The following is a 19,106-nucleotide window of genomic DNA, read 5'->3' as shown; positions in this document are numbered from 1 at the left end:
TGATTCCAGACAGAGAGACCCCTCTTCAAAAATTATACCAGACCAAGAGAGGAAGACCCCTCCCACCCCAAACTGATAGCAGATACTGAGAGAGGTGACACCCCAAGATGATACTAGACCAGTAGAAATGACCCCCTTCAAAAAATTATACCAGACCAAAAGAAAAGATGCCCCAAAATAACTCCGGGCAGGGATAGAATAGACCCAGCCAAACTGACTTCTGACCCCCACCCCCTCCAAAATGATACTAGAAGAGAGAGGAAGCCCCCCAAAAAACCTCACCTGATGATTCCAGACCAGAGGAGACCCCCCCCCCTCAATCTGATACCAGACAGGAGAAAGAAGTCCCCATCCCGATTCCAGAGAGAGGGATAAACCCCCCCCAGCTGATTCCAAACAGATATAGAGACTCCCCCAAACCTATTCCAGACAGAGAGGAGAGACTCCCCAAACCAAATCCAGAGAGGGAGGGGGGAGAGAGACAGAGAGAGAACACGAGAGAGAGAGAGAGAGAGAGAGAGAGAGAGAGAGAGAGAGAGAGAGAGAGAGAACGAGAGAGAGAGAGAGAGAACGAGAGAGAGAGAGAGAGAACGAGAGAGAGAGAGAGAGAACGAGAGAGAGAGAGAACGAGAGAGAGAGAGAGAGAGAGAGAGAGAGAGAGAGAGAGAGAGAGAGTGTAGAGCCCCCCTCCCCAATGATTCCAGACGGAAGAAAATGCCCCCAAACCGATTCCAGACAGAAGAGACCCCCCCAAACATATACGAGAGAGAGAGAGAGAGAGAGAGACACACACTCCAAATCGATTCCAGACAGGGAAGAGAGCCTCCCAAACTGAATATAGATAGAGTGAAGTGACCCCCAAACTGATTTCAGACAGAGAGAGGTATGCGACCCTCCCAAACAGATTCCAAAGAGAAAAGAGCCCCCCTAAACTGGTTCCAGACAGAGATATGTGATCCCCCTCCAATGGATTTCAGACACAAAAAAGAAGAGAACCCCCCCCCCAAAAAAAAACTCACTTCAGATAGAGAGAGAGAGAGAGAGAGAGAGAGAGAGAGAGAGGAGACCCCCTTCCCCCAACAATGGTGAATGTCTGGCACATTGAGTGCATGTTTGTATGCAACACACAATGCAGGGGCCAGGAGTAACAAACAATGCAGGGGTCAGGAGTAACACACAATGCAGGGGTCGGGAGTAACACACAATGCAGGGGTCGGGAGTAACACACAATGCAGGGGTCGGGAGTAACACACAATGCAGGGGTCGGAGTAACACACAATGCAGGGGTCGGGAGTAACACACAATGCAGGGGTCGGGAGTAACACACAATGCAGGGGTCGGGAGTAACACACAATGCAGGGGTCAGGAGTAACACACAATGCAGGGGTCAGGAGTAACACACAATGCAGGGGTCGGGAGTAACACACAATGCAGGGGTCGGGAGTAACACAAAATGCAGGGGTCGGGAGTAACACAAAATGCAGGGGTCGGGAGTAACACAAAATGCAGGGGTCGGGAGTAACACAAAATGCAGGGGTCAGGAGTAACACACAATGCAGGGGTCAGGAGTACCAAGACAGGAGGGAAGAAGAATAATGTGACCCTTATCAGACACAAACACACTGAAAAGGGGACAATTTTAACTAGTGGCACCAGGATGCACTGCGGCAGGAGGTCACAACGGCTGCTAGCGGCGTTCTCACCTCGTCGGATTCGTCAGACAACGTCCTCAGCAGGATGGGGAACAGACTGTCCGTGTGACGGAACATCTACAAAGAGAACAGAGGAAGGATGACAGAAAATGTGAGAATCTGGAAATCTGCAGCCCACAGGAGGGGCAGTAACCCACGCCAATGTTCTACGAATTCTCAGTAGCTGGATGTGTGGGGCCCTTGACAGCACAAGTCACTCTTCATTTTATGCCATCTCACAAATATTTCCCCAAAATAAAGTTTGGAAAGTAATAAACTGTGAAAAGTGATAAACTGTTAAACAAAAAATAAATACTGCTCCCTTCCCCACTATATAAGGCTTTATTCAGACGTGTGGTTGGGAAGGGGGAGTGGGGGAAATCAAAAATATGCGTTTTCGCCTTAAGTGTGATGCGGAGCGTGGCGGTACGCACCTTACGTGGAGTCTTGATGTACAGGTGATAGAGCCATTTCAGTACACAGATCCGGGTCATCATCCCCGTGGTGGGTTCATGGAGGTGCCGATCCAAAACCTGCACAATCCCATCCAGATTCAGAGTGACAATACTAGCCAGGGAGCTGCAACAAGACCGGAGAGAGGATGGTAAGAAATCCTGGACAGAGATGTGCGCTTCACTCAGCGGTGAACTTCTTAAACCACTTCCACAGCGATTCTAAACTGGCCTCCCTTTCTGGTATTGCAAAAGGGGGGAGGGGATGCAGGAAAGATGATGCGGTGCAATCTGTGTGTGTGCACGCATCATGTATATCCTGCGTCTTCTTTTCTCACTGTGCACTTCAGCAATCTACACGGTTCTCGTGTTTAAATTCCACCCACAAACTAAAAATTTGAATATATTCCTCAATAGCCACAAACGATATAAAACTACTTTGTGAGCAGCAAATGCCTTTACAAACTCAGATATTACCTTGAAAAAGTAGCAGTGAAATCGCTTTGCTTACAGCCTATAACCTGTGCAGAGAACAGAGCTGTGGGAGGGGTCTAGCAGGCTCCGCCAACTACAGGAGGGGGCGGAGACAAGACCAATCACCCTGCACAAAGATAGAGAGCAGAAGTGACCAGTCTTTATAACAGGAAGTTTCACACCCAGGGCCTGGACAAGTGGTGGGCAGAAGGGACAGCTGCCCTGGGCGTAGTTTGTATTGCAGGGATGGGGGCGCCGCAAGTTCCTTCTAAAATAAGGCTGACAGGAGTAGGGACAATGGCAACACTACTTCTGTCAGCAAGGAAAGGAGAGAGCCGGGAGGAGGTGCAGGCTGTGTCCTCTCCCCCATCTCCTCATAAGCTTGCATATAATGAAGGGGAGTGGTGGGGGCACAGTTTGGCATCTTTGCCCTGGGCACTGAGTGATCTTGTCCTGGCATTGATCTCACCCAATTACTGCACAGCTCTTGAAGAAATGCACAAAGAACACCAAGATTCAAGAAGAATATACACAAGGAATGTATTTATTATCCCAGAGTTCAGTATCTGCAGGACTCCTATAGGCTCCCTATTCACTCCCGGCATTGTATGCATGGACACACCACATCACACTGATAAAATAATGCCGGGCTGAATACACATTTATCCCCTGCAGATTTTGTAAGTTTGCCCACTTACAAAAAGCTCTATAATTTGTATCATAGGTGTATTGTAAAATGATAGAGACAGAATATCAACCAAAAATCCAGTTCAGTGAGTAAAAAGTATTTGAGCCCCAAGCAAAACATGACTTCGTACTTGGTGGAGAAACCCTGTTTGACAAGCACAGAGGTCAGACGTTTCTTGTAGTTGGTGACCAGGTTTGCACACATCTCAGGAGGGGTTTTGGTCCACTCCTTTTTACAGATCTTTTTTAAATCCTTAGGGCTTCTTGGATGTCGCTTGGCAACTTGGAGTTTCAGCTCCTTCTATAAATTTTCTATAAGACTAAGGTTTGGAGACTGGCTAGGCCACTCCAGGACCTTAAGGTGCTTCTTCTTGAGCCACCCCTTTGTTGCCTTGGCTGTATGTTTTGGGTCATTCTCATGTTTTCAGGTGTTCTGGCTGAGGGAAGAAGGTTCTCATCCAAGATTTTACAATCCATGGTCCCGTCCATTGGCCCCTCAATGCGGCAAAGTTGGTCTGTACCTTTAGCAGAGAAATAGCCCCAAAGCATAATGGTTTCACCTCCATGCTTGACTTTAGGGATGGTGTTCTTAAAATCACAGTCAGCATTTTTCTTTCTCCAAACACAGCGAGTCGAGTTAATGCCAAAGAAGAATTTTGGTCTCATTTGACCACAGCACTTTCTCACAATCCTTCTCCGAATAATTTAGATGTTCCTTGGCAAACATAAGATGGGCCTGTACATGTGTCTTCTTGAGGAGGGTTTATTTTGTGTGGTCCCAACTGCCTTGAGATCATTCACAAGCTCCTCCCGTGTAGTTCTGGACTGATCCCTCACTTTTCTCATGATCATCCTTACCCTATGAAGTGAAATCTTGCATGGAGCTCCAGACCGAGGGTGATTGATGGTTATTTTGTATTTCTTCCATTTGCGAATAATCGCTCCAACGGTTGTCTCCTTCTCACCAAGCTTCTTGCTGATGGTCTTGCAGCCCATTCCAGCCTTGTGCAGGTCTACAATCTTGTCCCTGATGTTCTTTGACAGCTCTTTGGTCTTGCCCATGATTGTGAGGTTTGAATGAAAGATTCTGTGGACAGGTGTCCTTTATACACATAACGAGTTGTCGTTAGGGGCACCTTCTTAAATTGACAGGACTAATCTGTGTACCACATGAGCACCTACTGTAGCCAGTCTATGGGAGCCAGAATTATTGTTGGTTGGTAGGGGAACAAATACTTATTTCACTCACTGAACTGCAACTCAATTTATAACATTTGTATCACGTGTTTTTTCTGTTGATATTCTGTCTCCATCATTTAAAATACACCTATGATAAAAATTATAGACCCTTCATTTCTTTTATACACACTTTTGCGTAGATTTTGTTTGAGCGATTTTGCACGCGATTTTGCATGTAGCATAGGGCCAGCCCATTTACCTGAATGGGCTGCCCAATGTGCATTTTGTCACCCAAAAACAAGCTCCTGCACCTTTTCAGGCGACAAGCTTCATGCAACTTTTTTAAAACACGGTTTGTCGTGCAATCCTGTCACGCAGCAGAATTGCATCGCGTTTGGGTTGCCATTAACCACTTCAGCCCCGGAAGATTTGGCTGCTGAATGACCGGGCCATTTTTTGCGATTCAGCACTGCGTCTCTTTAACTGACAATTGCGCTGTCGTGCGACGCTGCACCCAAACAAAATTAACGTCCTTTTTTCCCCACACATAGAGTTTTCTTTTGGTGGCATTTGATCGCCTCTGTGGTTTTTATTTCTTGCGCTATAAACAAAAAAATGCGACAATTTTGAAAAAAAAAAAAACACAATATTTTGTACTTTTTGCTATAATAAATATCCCCATTCTTTTTTTTTAAAAAAGCTAATTTTTTCTCAGTCTAGGCCAATATGTATTCTTCTACATATTTTTGAAAAAAAAAAAAAAAAAAAAAAAAAATCGCAATAAGCCTATATTCATTGGTTTTGCGCTAAAGTTATAGCGTGTACAAAATAGGGGATAGATTTATAGCATTATTATTTTTTTTTTTTTTTTACTAGTAATGGCGGCGATCTGCAATTTTAAAAAATGTCACTGGCAGGGAAGGGGTTAACATTAGGGGGCGATCAAGGGGTTAACTGTGTTCCCGGGTTGTGTTTCTAACTGTAGGGGGAGGGGAATGACTTAGAGTAAGTAACGGATCGTGGTTCCTAGCTAATAGGAACTCACAATCTGTCACTCCTCACAGAACAGGGATTTGTGCGTGTCATCGCAACCGTCGGCCACGAGCATCGGCACCCCCCGCTGAGCAGCGGGCGCGCGCCTGCTATCCCGATCCTGTGAGCCAAAATATAGCTACGACGGCTCGCGGGATCGTGCCGACCTGCCGCAGTAAAATGATGGCGGCTGGTTGGCAAGCGGTTAAGAGATAATGGCACCTAAACCTGCGTTGTGTGTTGTGCAGTGATCGCCACGCGATTTGGAATCTCGACAATTCTGCCTGTGATTCTGATTTGCAAAGTGTGAATGGAGCCTTATATAGTAAATGTCAGCATGTTATATGAATGGAAATTAGAGCACAGAGCTTGTAATGTATACAAACATATTATTACTACTAGAGCTGAAACAACTAATCAACATAATTGATGAAAACAGTTTCAACTATTTTCATAATCGATTAGTCGGTCTGTATACTGAATGCATTATTTGTTTACATAATCAGAAAATACAGTGCAGCACACACACAGCTCAGTACACCATCCATACATGTCAGTAGGCATTGATGGGCACTCGTTGGCACTGTTGAGGCTGGACTGATAATTAGGACACTGATGATCAGTGCCCCGATTATCAGTGTAGATATCACTGGTCACACCTGCCAGTTACCGGCGTCTGCGCATGCGCGGTATAGCCGCACATGCGCAGTGAAGTCGCGCAAAAAGCTGTTTAGTGACGTAGCCGCACCGGAAGTGACGGGGGTCAAGGTTTTGCATAGATCAAGCTTTTTTTTTTTTACAACACCGGCTCTCCTTTCAAATTTGTTTACATTGTGAACAGCTGTTATTGGACACAGCTGATCAAATGGTAAAGGGCCACTGTGATTGTCCCTTTACCCCAAGGGTTCACAGAGTGCCAGATGCGCTGCGCAGGTTCTAGACACTCTTCCAGAACTGGACGACCGTGCTGCGGCTATGGCGCAGTCTAGAAGTGATTAAAAACATTTTCAAAAGGAAATTTTTTTATTGTGCATGGTAAGCGTAAGCGACAGCAAGCACAGGAAGCTGGTATCAAGCTACCCACCTATGACAAGGGAGTCTGTCTATTATAATATCCTTTTATAGTACTGTCTGAAAATCTGCAAAACAGCGTTTTAGGTCTTTTTTTTTTTTTAAATGTGTTTTCTTTAACCTCTTCATGCCGGGTGCACACATATATGTGGCCCTGTGTAAACCACTTACCGTACTGAGAGCACGCTCCCTGCACACTCCCAGCACGATAGCCGGCGGCTACCAGAAAGCTCCCGATACATACCAGCGATCGGGAGCTTTCCGATCATGTAACAGATGTGACAGCCAATCACAGTGGTCACATGACACGATTGCCCGCCTCCCGGAGTTTGTAGGGTCGGGAGACGTAGTTATATAAAAATTTTGATCTGAGTCTGATGATATGTACCAGATTCAATCTCTAATAGTGAATATACACTCACCAGCCACTATTTAGGTACACCTTGCTAGTCCCGGGTTGGACCCCCTTTTGCCTTCATTCTTCGTGCCAAAGATTCAACAAGGTGTTGGAAACATTCCTCGGATTTTGCTCCATAGTGACATATTAGCATCACACAGTTGCTGCAGATTTGTCGGCTGCACATCCATGATGCAAATCTCCAGCTCCACCACATCCCAAATGTTCTCTTTTGGATTGAGATCTGGTGAGTGTGGAGACCATTGGAGTACAGAGACCTCATTGTCCAGTGGTGAGATGATTGGAGCTTTGTGACATGGTGCATTATCCTGCTGGAAGGAGCCATCAGAAGATGGTGACAATGTAGTCATAAAGGGATGGACATGGTCAGCAACAATAATCAGGTAGGCCGTGGCACTTAAAAATAAGCTCAATTGGTACTAAGGGACCCAAAGTGCACCATGAAAATATCCCCCCCACCATTACACCACCAGCCTGAACCGCTGATACAAGGCAGGATGGAGCCATACTTCCATGTTGTTTAACTGCTTAAGGACCACCCCACGTACATATACTGCGGCAGGGTGGCCCTTAAGCATGAAATCAAGTACCTGTACGCAACTTCTTTCTTCAAGTCTGGGGAGCATGCATGTGCCACCGGCGACCTGCTCCCGCTGTGATTGGACACAGCAGGAGCCAATCGGCGGGTCCAGCGGACCTGATGTCTGCTGGGACCCGCCAATTGTTCCAGAGGCAGACAGGCCCCTGTCCCTATGTGTCCCACTCTTAACAGATGCGTTTTTCTTATAGATGTACACTTGTCTCCGTGTGTGATAAGCCCCTGAAGAAAGGACAAGTTCCTGAAACGCGTCGGGCCCATTTCTCAAACGCAGGAGACTGTTTGTATATTCATGCCTTATCACATGTTGTTTCTAATTAGTCAGTTGTATTAGTTATATGCACTGACTTTTTAATGTGCATACAGTTAATAAAATACGTTTATATTTATACCTATTGGTTTCTCATACTCCGTTGCCCTGAAAATCCCAACCCTCATGTGGGGGACCCCTGTTTTACAATCGTTCCAGAGGCAGACAAGTAATGTAAACAAGGCAGATCGCCGTTCTGTCAGAGGGGAAGATGGAGATCTTGTGTTTCTGCCAAGTAGGAACACAGATCTCTGTCTTCCACCAATCAAAGCACCCCCCCACAAAGTTAGCAAGCACTCCCAGGGAACACATTTAACCCTTTGATCGCCCCCGATGTGAACCCCTTCCCTGCCAGTGTCATTAGTACAGTGGACAGTGCTTTTTTTTTTTTTTTTTTTTTTTTTTAAGTACTGATCACTGTATTGGTGTCACTGGTCCCCAAAAAGTGTCACTTAGTGTCAGATTGGTCCGCCGCAATGTCGCAGTCCCGCTAAAAATCGCTGATTGCCACCGTTACTAGCAAAAAAAATTTAAAAAACCCATAGTTTGTAGACGCTATAACTTTTGCGCAAACCAATCAACTTATTGGGATTTTTTTTTTTTTATAAAAACATGTAGCATAATACATATTGGACTAAATTGATGAAGAAATTTGATTTTTTATATTTTTTTTTTATTGTATGTGCTTTATAGCAGAAAGTAAAAAATAATGTTTTTTTTTCTCAAAATTGTCGGTCTTTTTTTGTTTATAGCGCAAAAAATAAAAAAGCATATCCATTTTCTTTGGGTATAGCGTCGCACAACCACTCAATTGTCAGTGAAAGCAATGCAGTGCCTTATCGCAAAAAATGGCCTGGTCATAAGGGAGGGGTAAACCAAATTCTGACCTGACCATCTGAATGTCACAGCTGAAATTAAGACTCAGACCAGGCAATGTTTTTCCAATTTTGGTGAGCCTGTGCGAATTGTAGCCTCAGTTTCCCGTTCTTAGCTGACAGGAGTGGCACCCGGTGTGGTCTTCTGCTGCCGTAGCCCATCTGCTTCAAGATTCAATGTGTTGTGCATTCAGAGAAGGTATTCTGCATACCTTGGTTGTAACGAGTGGTTATTTGAGTTACTGTTGCCTTTCTATCATCAGTCTACCCATTCTAGACTGACCCCTGACATCAACAAGGCATTTTCCTCCACATAATTTCCGCTCACTGGATATTTTCTCTTTTTCGGACCATTCTCTGTAAACCCGAGAGATGGTTGTGCGTGAAAATCCCAGTAGATCAGCAGTTTTTTAAATACTCAGACCAGTCCGTCTGGCACCAACAACCATGTCACCTTCAAAGTCACTTAAATCCCCTTTCTTCCACATTCTGATGCTCGGTTTGAACTTCAGCAAGTCATCTTCACCACGTCTAGATGTCTAAATGCATTGAATTGCTGCCATGTGATTGGCTGATTAGCAATTTGTGTTACCAAGCAATTGAACGGGTGTACCTAATAAAGTGACCGGTGAGTGTATATCTTCTGTATGTTATTCTTAGAGGGGATTCGATATTTTGTTCCTTAACCACACAGGTGGTTATTTATATTTAGCACTGCATAGAGATAATCAAGAATAGATTGTCTTCTTTTAAACTTTACATATTAACTAAATTATACACCACACTTTTTTTTTAGGTTTTTATCAGATTAATCGAAACAATAAATCGGCTAACTAATTAGTTATATAAAATAATAGTTGCAGCCCTAATTCCTACATAGAAATGATAAATTATGTAGTTCTAGAAATAAAGAAATATAAAAAATATATATATTCTCTCTCTCTCTCATATATATATATTATATATATATATACATACATACATACATACATACATATATATATATATATATATATATACATATACATATACACACACATATACACACACATACATACATACATATACATACACACATACTCTCTATATCTCTGCATCCATCCACAGTGCCTTGAAAAAGTATTCATACACCTTAAAATTTTCCACATTTTGTCATGTTTACAACCAAAAACGTAAATATATTTTATTGGGATTTTATGTGATAGACCAACACAAAGTGGCACATAATTGTGAAGTGGAAGGAAAATGATAAATGGTTTTCAATTTTTTTTACAAATAAATATCTGATAAAAGTGTGGCGTGCATTTGTATTCAGCCCCCTTTTCTCTGATACCCCCAACTAAAATCTAGAGGAATCAATTGCCTTCAGAAGCCCCCTAATTAGTAAATAGAGTCCACCTGTGTGCAATTTAATCTCTGTTTTAATACAGCTGTTCTGTGAAGACTTCAGAGGTTTGTTAGAGCAACGTTTCTCAACTCCAGTCTTCAAGGCGCCCCAACAGGTCATGTTTTCAGGATTTCCCTCAGGATGAAACAGCTGTGGTAATTACTAAAGGCAGTGAAACTGATCAAATCACGCGTGCAGAATAATGGAGAGCCTGAAAACATGACCTGTTGGGGCGCATCGAGGACTGGAGTTGAGAAACTGTTAGAGAACCTTAGTGAACAAACAGCATCATGAAGGCCAAGGAACACACCAGATAGGTCAGGGATAAAAAGTTGAGTCTGCAAAAGACTGGGGCGGAGGTTCACCTTCCAGCAGGGCAACAACCCTAAACATACAGCCAGAGCTACAATGGAATGGTTTAGATCAAAGCATATTCATGTGTTAGAATGGTCCAGTCAAAGTCCAGACCTAAATCCAATTGAGAATCTGTGGCAAGACTTGAAAATTGCTGTTCATAGACGCTCTCCATCCAATCTGACAGAGCTTGAGCTGTTTTGCAAAGAAGAATGAGCAAAAAGGTCACTCTCTAGATGTGCAAAGCTGGTAGAGACATCCCCAAAAAGACTTGCAGCTGTAATTGCAGAGAAAGGGGGTTCTACAAAGTATTGACTCCGGGGGGCTGAATATAAATGCACCCCACACACTTCACATATTTATTTGTAAAAAATGTTGAAAACCATTTATCATTTACCTTCCACTTCACAATTATGTGCCACTTTGTGTTGATCTATCACATCTAATCCCAATAAAATACATTTACGTTTTTGGTTGTAACATGAAAAAAAAAATGTAGAAAATTTCAAGGGGTATGAATACTTTTTCAAGACACTGTATATGTTTAATAGGATTTATAATTTTGAAGGGATTCTATATAAAGATTAGGGTTCAATTATATATTGCGATATGATTATTATATAGGGCTAATTATTATTACACAGGATTTATATAGCGCCAACAGTTTGCGCAGTGCTTTACAACATGAGGGCAGACAGTACAGTCACAATACAATTCAATACAGGAGAAATCAGAGGGCCCTGCTCATTAGAGCTTACAATCTAGAAGATTATGTAATGATATAAATTGTGATTGTAGCATGTGTGACCCCCTCCCTGGGTAATACCATGACCGCTATGACACATTGGCACCCCCACCCAGTCATCTACAAACGTCCAACAAATCCTGGATTATAACATCATATTATATGAATAGTTATTAACCGCTTGCCGACCAGCGCACGCCGATGTACGTCGGCAGAATGGCACTGGCAGGCAAAAGGCCCTACAGGTACGTCCCCTTTAAGAAGCAGTGTGGCGAGCGCGTGCGTGACCGCGGGTCCCGCGGACTCGATGCCCGCCGGGTGCCCGCGATCGTATCACGGAGAGGAAGAATGGGGAGCTGCTTATGTAAACAAAGCATTCCCCCGTTCTGCCTAATGACATGACGCTGATCTACTGTTCTCCGTCATCGAGAGCAGTGATCACTGACCTGTGTGTTGAAGCCCAGCCCCCTCACAGTTAGAATCACTCCCTAGGACACACTTAACCCCTTCACCGCCCCCTAGTGTTTAACCCCTTCCCTGCCAGTGTCATTTACACAGTAATCAATGCATTTTTATAGCACTGATCGCTGTATAAATGACAATGGTCCCAAAATAGTGTCAAGTGTCTGCAATAAAAAAACAAAACGCAGATCGCCACCATTACTAATAATAAAAAGGCCAGAAAACTATCCCCTATTTTGTAGACGCTATAAAGTTTGCACAAACCAATCAATATACGCTTATTGCGGTTTTTTTTTTATACCAAAAATATGTAGAAGAATACGTATCGGCCTAAACTGAGGAAAAAAATTGTTTTTTTATATATTTTTGGGGGGATATTTATTATAGCAAAAAATAAAAAATATTGCTTTTTTTTTTTCAAAATTGTCGCTCTTTTTTTGTTTATAGTGCAAAAAAAAACAAAAAAAAACGCAGAGGCGATCAAATACCACCAAAGAAAGCTCTATTTGTGGGGAAAAAAGGACATCAATTTTGTTTGGGTACAACGTCGCACGACCGCGCAATTGTCAGTTAAAGCGACGCAGTGCCGAATCGCAAAGGGGGTAAAGGAAGGGGTAAATTCTTCCGGGGCTGAAGCGGTTAAAGTACAGAAATCATATTCTATAATCATATCATTGTTATATAGGAATTATAAACAATGTAAATTGTTATATTTAGTCAAACAATCTGCTATATAATTACCGTATGTAAGAATTGTATATTGAGTAGGATTAGAGTTTGATTATAAAATTGTAATGATTTATTATGTAATTATATAAACTGTAATTGTAACATGTGACCTGCTCAATGACCGCCTGGCGTCACCCCGTCACCCATCCAGCCGTTATCTACCCACTTCCTGAGAACTTCCACCGACGGACCGCAGCTTATAATACCGTCATTGTGTCTATACACACAGTCTATGATTCTACCAGACAGGGGGGAGCTCAGCGCTCCACAGACAGAAAGGCCCCCTCAATGTGACCACTGGATTGTACTAAAACAACAAAAAAGACATTTATGACAAAATTGGGGATTGTTTGTAAATATCTAACAGGAAGGGGGGGGGGGGGGGGGACACACACAACGAGGCTGAGACCAATGTGGGCAGATCTGTGTATTCTGTATAAAGTCCGTCCATCCAGTCCTAAAATGTATACAGCTCTGTCACACAGCACAGCCCAGGCAGGGCAGGAGACCTGGATTTGTCTCTGTTGCAGTTAACCACTTACCGACCGGCCACTGTATATATACACTTCATTACTTTAAAGATGGATATCTCGGTAACGGCAGCAGCTGCTGCCACAACCGAGGTATCCATCTTTAGGGCCGGCGGTTCTGTACACAATAATGGTGGTCTCTGCAGCGGGTTCGCCGCGAGATCACAGTTATCGGCGGCGGGAGTGGTGCCACCCCCCCGCCGCTTACCGGAGCCGCCGGTAGCGGCGGAGGCGATCGGGTCCTCTCACTTCCTCAGTATGGAGACGAGTGAGGCTAAAATGGCGCCCACCCGTCTCCATACCATAGGACAGCCGGAGCGACGTCATTATGTCAGCTCCGCCCACCTGTCTTAAAAGGCACATTTTTTTTTGTGTCATTTTTTTAAACGACTTTTTTTTTTTCGCATCAAAGTCTAAATATGAGATCTAAGGACTTTTTGACCCCAGATCTCATATTTAAGAGGTCCTGTCATGCTTTTTTCTATTACAAGGGATGTTTACATTCCTTGTAATAGGAATAAAAGTGATCCAATTTTTTTTTTTTAAAGTGAAAAAAATAAAGTAAAATAAATAATAATAATAAAATTTTTTTTTTTTTTTAAAGCGCCCTGTCCCGACGAGCTTGCGCGCAGAAGCGAACGCATACGTGAGTAGCGCCCGCATATGAAAACGGTGGTCAAACCACACATGTGAGGTATGGCCGCGACCGGTAGAGCAAGAGCAATAATTCTAGCCCTAGACCTCCTCTGTAACGCAAAACATGCAACCTGTAGAATTTTTTAAACGTCGCCTATGGAGATTTTTAAGGGTAAAAGTTTGACGCCATTCCACGAGCGGGCGCAATTTTGAAGCGTGACATGTTGGGTATCAATTTACTTGGCATAACATTATATTTCACAATATAAAAAAAAAAATTGGGCTAACTTTACTGTTGTCTTATTTTTTTATTCAAAAAAGTTAATTTTTTCCCAAAAAAAGTGCGCTTATAAGACCGCTGCGCAAATACGGTGCAAAAAAAAAGTATTGCAATAACCACCATTTTATTCTCTAGGGTGTTAGAAAAAAAACAATATATAATGTTTGGGGGATTCTAAATAATTTTCTAGCACAAAAAAAACTGTTTTAGACACTTAACCCCCCCTCCCGCTCCCAGCCTGTGACTGGACAGTGAAAGTAGAAGCAGCAGATTGATGAGATCATCTCTCTGCTTCCACTCCTCCTTTATCAGCATGTCCCTTGTCTGCACATGTACACCTCAGCGGAACTTCATTGCTTCCTCAGTCTGAACTCTGCTGTACAGGGGGGAAATGTTGATATTTCAAATTCAGATATCTACACATTTTACAATATTCGAGGAATATTCATACACAAAAAAATACACGCCTTTTAAATCTCCCTCAAGTCCAGCTTTAAAGAAAATATATAGACGATAAAAGGCTAATGATGGCGCTCCGTTCTCATTATAGTTTCTTCATAACGGTGCATTATAAGCAGATATAGAATGAGATATTGCCGGCTGATCTGTGCAGAACGTCATCAGAACAGATGATGCAGAATATAGAATATAAAAAAATGATCTACAATATAAAACTTTGTATCAGGATAATGGCAATGCCTGAAAGTAAAACAATCCTTGCATTGGCCGGGAATCGAACCCGGGCCTCCCGCGTGGCAGGCGAGAATTCTACCACTGAACCACCAATGCTGCAGATGTTGATTTTCCCGGCTTCTTCCAACAAGTCCTGACACAGATGTGCCACATCATCAAAGTCTGGCTGGGAGATTCTCAACACAGAGACTCCCATCTTCCAGGACAGTTTCCTCTCTTCCAGCAGTGTGTGTGTCAGGACAGAGGCTCTCCCCTTTCCAGATGTGCAGTGTAAAGCATTGGTGGTTCAGTGGTAGAATTCTCGCCTGCCACGCGGGAGGCCCGGGTTCGATTCCCGGCCAATGCAAACACTATTTCTTTTTAAATAGAGATTGATTTTCTTTTTCCTGCTATGGTCACAACTTAAATTTAAAAAAAAATACATGTCTTGGTTAAAAAAAAAAATAAAATACAGGAATAAAAAAATATACAAGAAAAAAATAAAAATGAGGTCAGCTGTAATCAATATCTGTCATGTCTGCTGGTCGTGGGATAGCCCATTCCTGTTCACCTATGAAATTAGTGCAAATGAAAACCTAACAATGGGAATCCTTGCCTAATGTAATATCACATGACCAGCCTAAAGTAAAATAAAAGGTAAACAAAAAAAAAACTTAAATTTTAAATAAGGAACTTTGAAGTAAAATAAGGGTCAGTGCCCATCTGCAGCCTCACCATTGCCATCAATGCAGCCTGATCAATGCCCATCTGCAGCCTCACAAGTGCCATCAATGCAGCCTCATCAGTCCACATCAATGCAGCCTCACCATTGCCATCAATGCAGCAGCCTCACCATTGCCATCAGTGCAGCCTGATTGATGCCCATCTGCAGCCCAGAGGGGACAGGGAGGGGGGCGGGATGAGCGCCGACAGATAACATACAGTGAGAATCTCCTATGATAGACAGAACAGTGGTCCAATGGCGGCCCAGGAGACAGGAGTTCCTATTACAGAGGCCGCCAAGTAAACAGGAGATTCTCACTGTATGTATTCTGATGGCGCTCGTCCTGCCCCCCCTCCCTGTCCCCTCCGAGGCAGCTAAAACTGAAGTATTGGCGTATAACACGCACACACTATTTGCACCCAATTTTCATGGTGAAAAAGTGAGTGTTATACGCCAATAAATACAGTGTATATATATATGTATGTGTGTGTGTGTGTGTGTGTGTGTGTGTGTGTGTGTGTGTGTGTGTGTGTATATATACACATACATATACATATATATATATATATATATATATATATATATATATATATATATATATATATATATATATATATATATACATATACACATATATATATATATATATATATATATATATATATATACACACACACACACACACACACACACACACATATACACATACACACACGAAAAAGAAATAACCAAAAACGTATATATGTGCTCTAACAAGACAACGTATTGTTCTGTAAAGACTATATAAATAAAAATGATGCCATTACTCTGCAGGGGATCTGGAATTTTTTTTTAGGCTGGCTATCCACCAATTCATTTTCAAATGACATTTGTACAAAAATTCTCAGTATATTCCATAGCATTACGAATGTCATTTGAAAGTACAAAAAAAAAAACGATTTACGGTTAGGCTGCATTCACATTTTGCGTTTCTGTGAACGTGCGAAAAATTGTGTTGCGATTTTGTAGCGCATGCATCCTTTGAATTTTCTCATCTCTATGGTCAAGAACGAATGTCAACTTGACCCGACTAATGATTAGAAACTCAAATGAATGTTCCAAAACTGAAAATGTTTGCATAAAATTCTACTGGAATACGACTGGCTTTAGAGAGTCTGTGAGCGGCATATTGTTACATGTATTCACTATTTATTCATACAGTGGTGGGTATAGAAAATAATCACCCCTATTAAAATGATCACATTTTGTTGCTTTGCAGCATGAAATGAAGACCGTTTTTGTTTTATCCAGCTGTATTTACTAATGCAACTTATAACAATCCAAGTGAAATGTACAACACCAACATGCCAATTTTTTTTTCTTAAATTCAACAGAATTATTGAGTTGGAAAAAGGATCACCCCCTTATGTTAGTATTTTGGTGAACCACCTTTTTTGCTTTAATTCCAATCTTTAGTCTGTCTACTAACGTTGCACATCTAGACTTTGCAATATTTGCCTGCAGAACTGTTCAAGTTCAGTTAAATTTGATGGTGACCATTTGTGGACTGCAGTCTTCAAGTCATTCCACAGGTTTTCAAAGGGGTTTAAGTCTGGGCTAGACCATGCAAGGGCATTCACCTTTTTCTCCTTCAACCACTGTGTGGTAATTTTTGCTGTGTGCTTTGGGTCATTGTCCTGTTGGAAGGTAAACCTTCTTCCCATTGACAACTTTCTTTAATTTAATGGTATTTTGCCCCATCTATTTTTCCTTTTATCCTGACAAGTGCTCCAGTCCCTGCTGCAGAGAAACACCCCCATAACAGGATATTACCACCTCCATGCTTTACTGTAGGAATGGTGTTATTTGGATGGTGAGCTGCATTGGATTTCCGCCAAACATATTGTTTGGTGTTGAGGCCAAATTATTAAATTTTAGTCTCATCTTACCATCTTAAATGCACCTCTAAGATTCTGAGGCCACATGGAAAAAGGTGTTATGGTCAGATGAGACTAAAATTGAGTTGATCCTTTTATAGACACAAGGGGGTGATCCTTTTTCCAACTTAGCGATTCTGTTTTTGATTTTTTTTTCTGACTTGTTGGGGTTATATATCTTTCACTTATATGTTATAAGTTGCTCTAGCAAATACCGATGGATAAAACAAAAACTGCGTCTGTCTTCACTTCAGGCTGCAAAGCAACAAAATGTGATTTAAAAAAAAGGGGGGGGGTTCTATACCCACTGTATGTAGATCAGAGGTGAGGAAGAGGAAGAAGAGGAAGAGGAAGAAGAGGAAGAAGAGGAAGAAGAGGAAGAATCCTATTAAACCCTCATTAGCCATTAAATAACTCCTTCTTCCCCTTACCTATTATTGTTCAGCTTAATTTTTTTTTAGCTTATTTTTTTTTATTTTATTTGCAATCAGAAATATTTTAGAACAAATTCTAGCATGAAATGCTTTTTTGCATTTACAGTAAAATTTTAATCTTTGTCAAATAACAGTGCTCAAAAACAAAAAGTAGAAGGTTTGCGTTCCTGCCATTTGTCTCCTCTGCAGAGTTTAGCGATGTGCCGCTCCATCGCGGACAGCGATTAGATATCCTGGTCCATGACAGTACAGCTGGAGCCATCACTGATCCCACATGGATATCCAGCAGCCGCAGGGTTAACGAGCCCAATTAATCACTTCTTCACCGGAAGAGACGATCAGGCCTCGTTTAATCAGCTTGTTGTCATGCTAAGTGTCTCATTGTTGTGGAAATGGCAGGAATTTTTCTAGACGTAGCCAATGTGTGTGCAGGGGGGGGGGTCACATGACGACCCGGGGAGGGAAATGACACCCCAGAGAGACCCGCTTTTATCTGTCATCTATTCACTGCATCTCACGCTGGAAAGATTTACGCCGCAAAACAGCGATTAAGGGGACAGGTTCATTCAATGTGGAGGCTATTGTGCCAGAATGACAGAGAGAAAACAAGTGAAAGTCGTGTGAACGTCCTCACAACACTGCCTTTATTGATAACGCCTGAGATCTGAGCGAATGACATCGCCGTCATTTATAAACGGTTGGATATTTTAGCAAACTACGAGAGAGAGAGAGAGAGAGAGAGAGAGAGAGAGAGAGAGAATGAATATCATGAAAAGACAAAAAAGTAACAAAGCAGATTGTAATGTGTACGACCAATCTGGCGTGTGCATCATACAGCAGATTTCAGAATCTGCTCACAGGACCAACAGGGACAGAAAAGATCCAAAGCAGATCACCTTCCAAAGTCAAAGAATTCCAGAGCAAGGAGATCACCTTCCAAAGTTCTGCAGCAAATGGATTACCTACCAGAGACCCAAAGCAGAAAGATCACCTTCCATAGACATGGAATTCTAGAGCAGATGGAATACCTTCCAGAGACCTGGTGCAGACAGATCACCTTCCATAGACATGGAATTCCAGAGCATATGGATCACCTTCTAGAGACCTGGAGCAGATGGATCACCTTCCATAGACATGGAATTCCAGAGCATATGGATCACCTTCTAGAGACCTGGTGCAGACAGATCACCTTCCATAGACATGGAATTCTTGAGTAGATGGATCACCTTCCAGAGACCTGGAATTCCAGAGCATATAGATCACCTTCTAGAGACCTGGTGCAGACAGATCACCTTCCATAGACATGGAATTCTTGAGTAGATGGATCACCTTCCAGAGACCTGGAATTCCAGAGCAGACGGATCTCCATCCAGATTCTCTGAATTTTGAAGCAGCATAATCATATTCCACAGACCCAGAGTAGATGGATGACCTTCAAAAAAAGTCTCAG

General features: G+C 42.5%; 1 protein-coding gene across 1 annotated transcript in view; it reads right to left on the bottom strand.

Annotated features, from left to right (window-relative positions):
• The window catches only part of VAC14 (VAC14 component of PIKFYVE complex), a 69,872-nt gene that overhangs the window by 16,932 nt on the left and 33,834 nt on the right, over positions 1 to 19,106 (bottom strand). The window contains exons 11-12 of the mRNA XM_073605647.1: positions 2,126 to 2,270; positions 1,704 to 1,769 (exon numbers count right to left, since the gene is read on the bottom strand). Of these exons, the coding sequence (XP_073461748.1) occupies positions 1,704 to 1,769; positions 2,126 to 2,270 (211 nt within the window). The remainder of the gene's footprint in view (positions 1 to 1,703; positions 1,770 to 2,125; positions 2,271 to 19,106) is intronic.

Source organism: Aquarana catesbeiana, linkage group LG11 (assembly GCF_042186555.1).
Source record: "Aquarana catesbeiana isolate 2022-GZ linkage group LG11, ASM4218655v1, whole genome shotgun sequence".
Taxonomy (NCBI): domain Eukaryota; kingdom Metazoa; phylum Chordata; class Amphibia; order Anura; family Ranidae; genus Aquarana; species Aquarana catesbeiana.
This window is presented reverse-complemented; position numbering and strand designations above follow the sequence as displayed.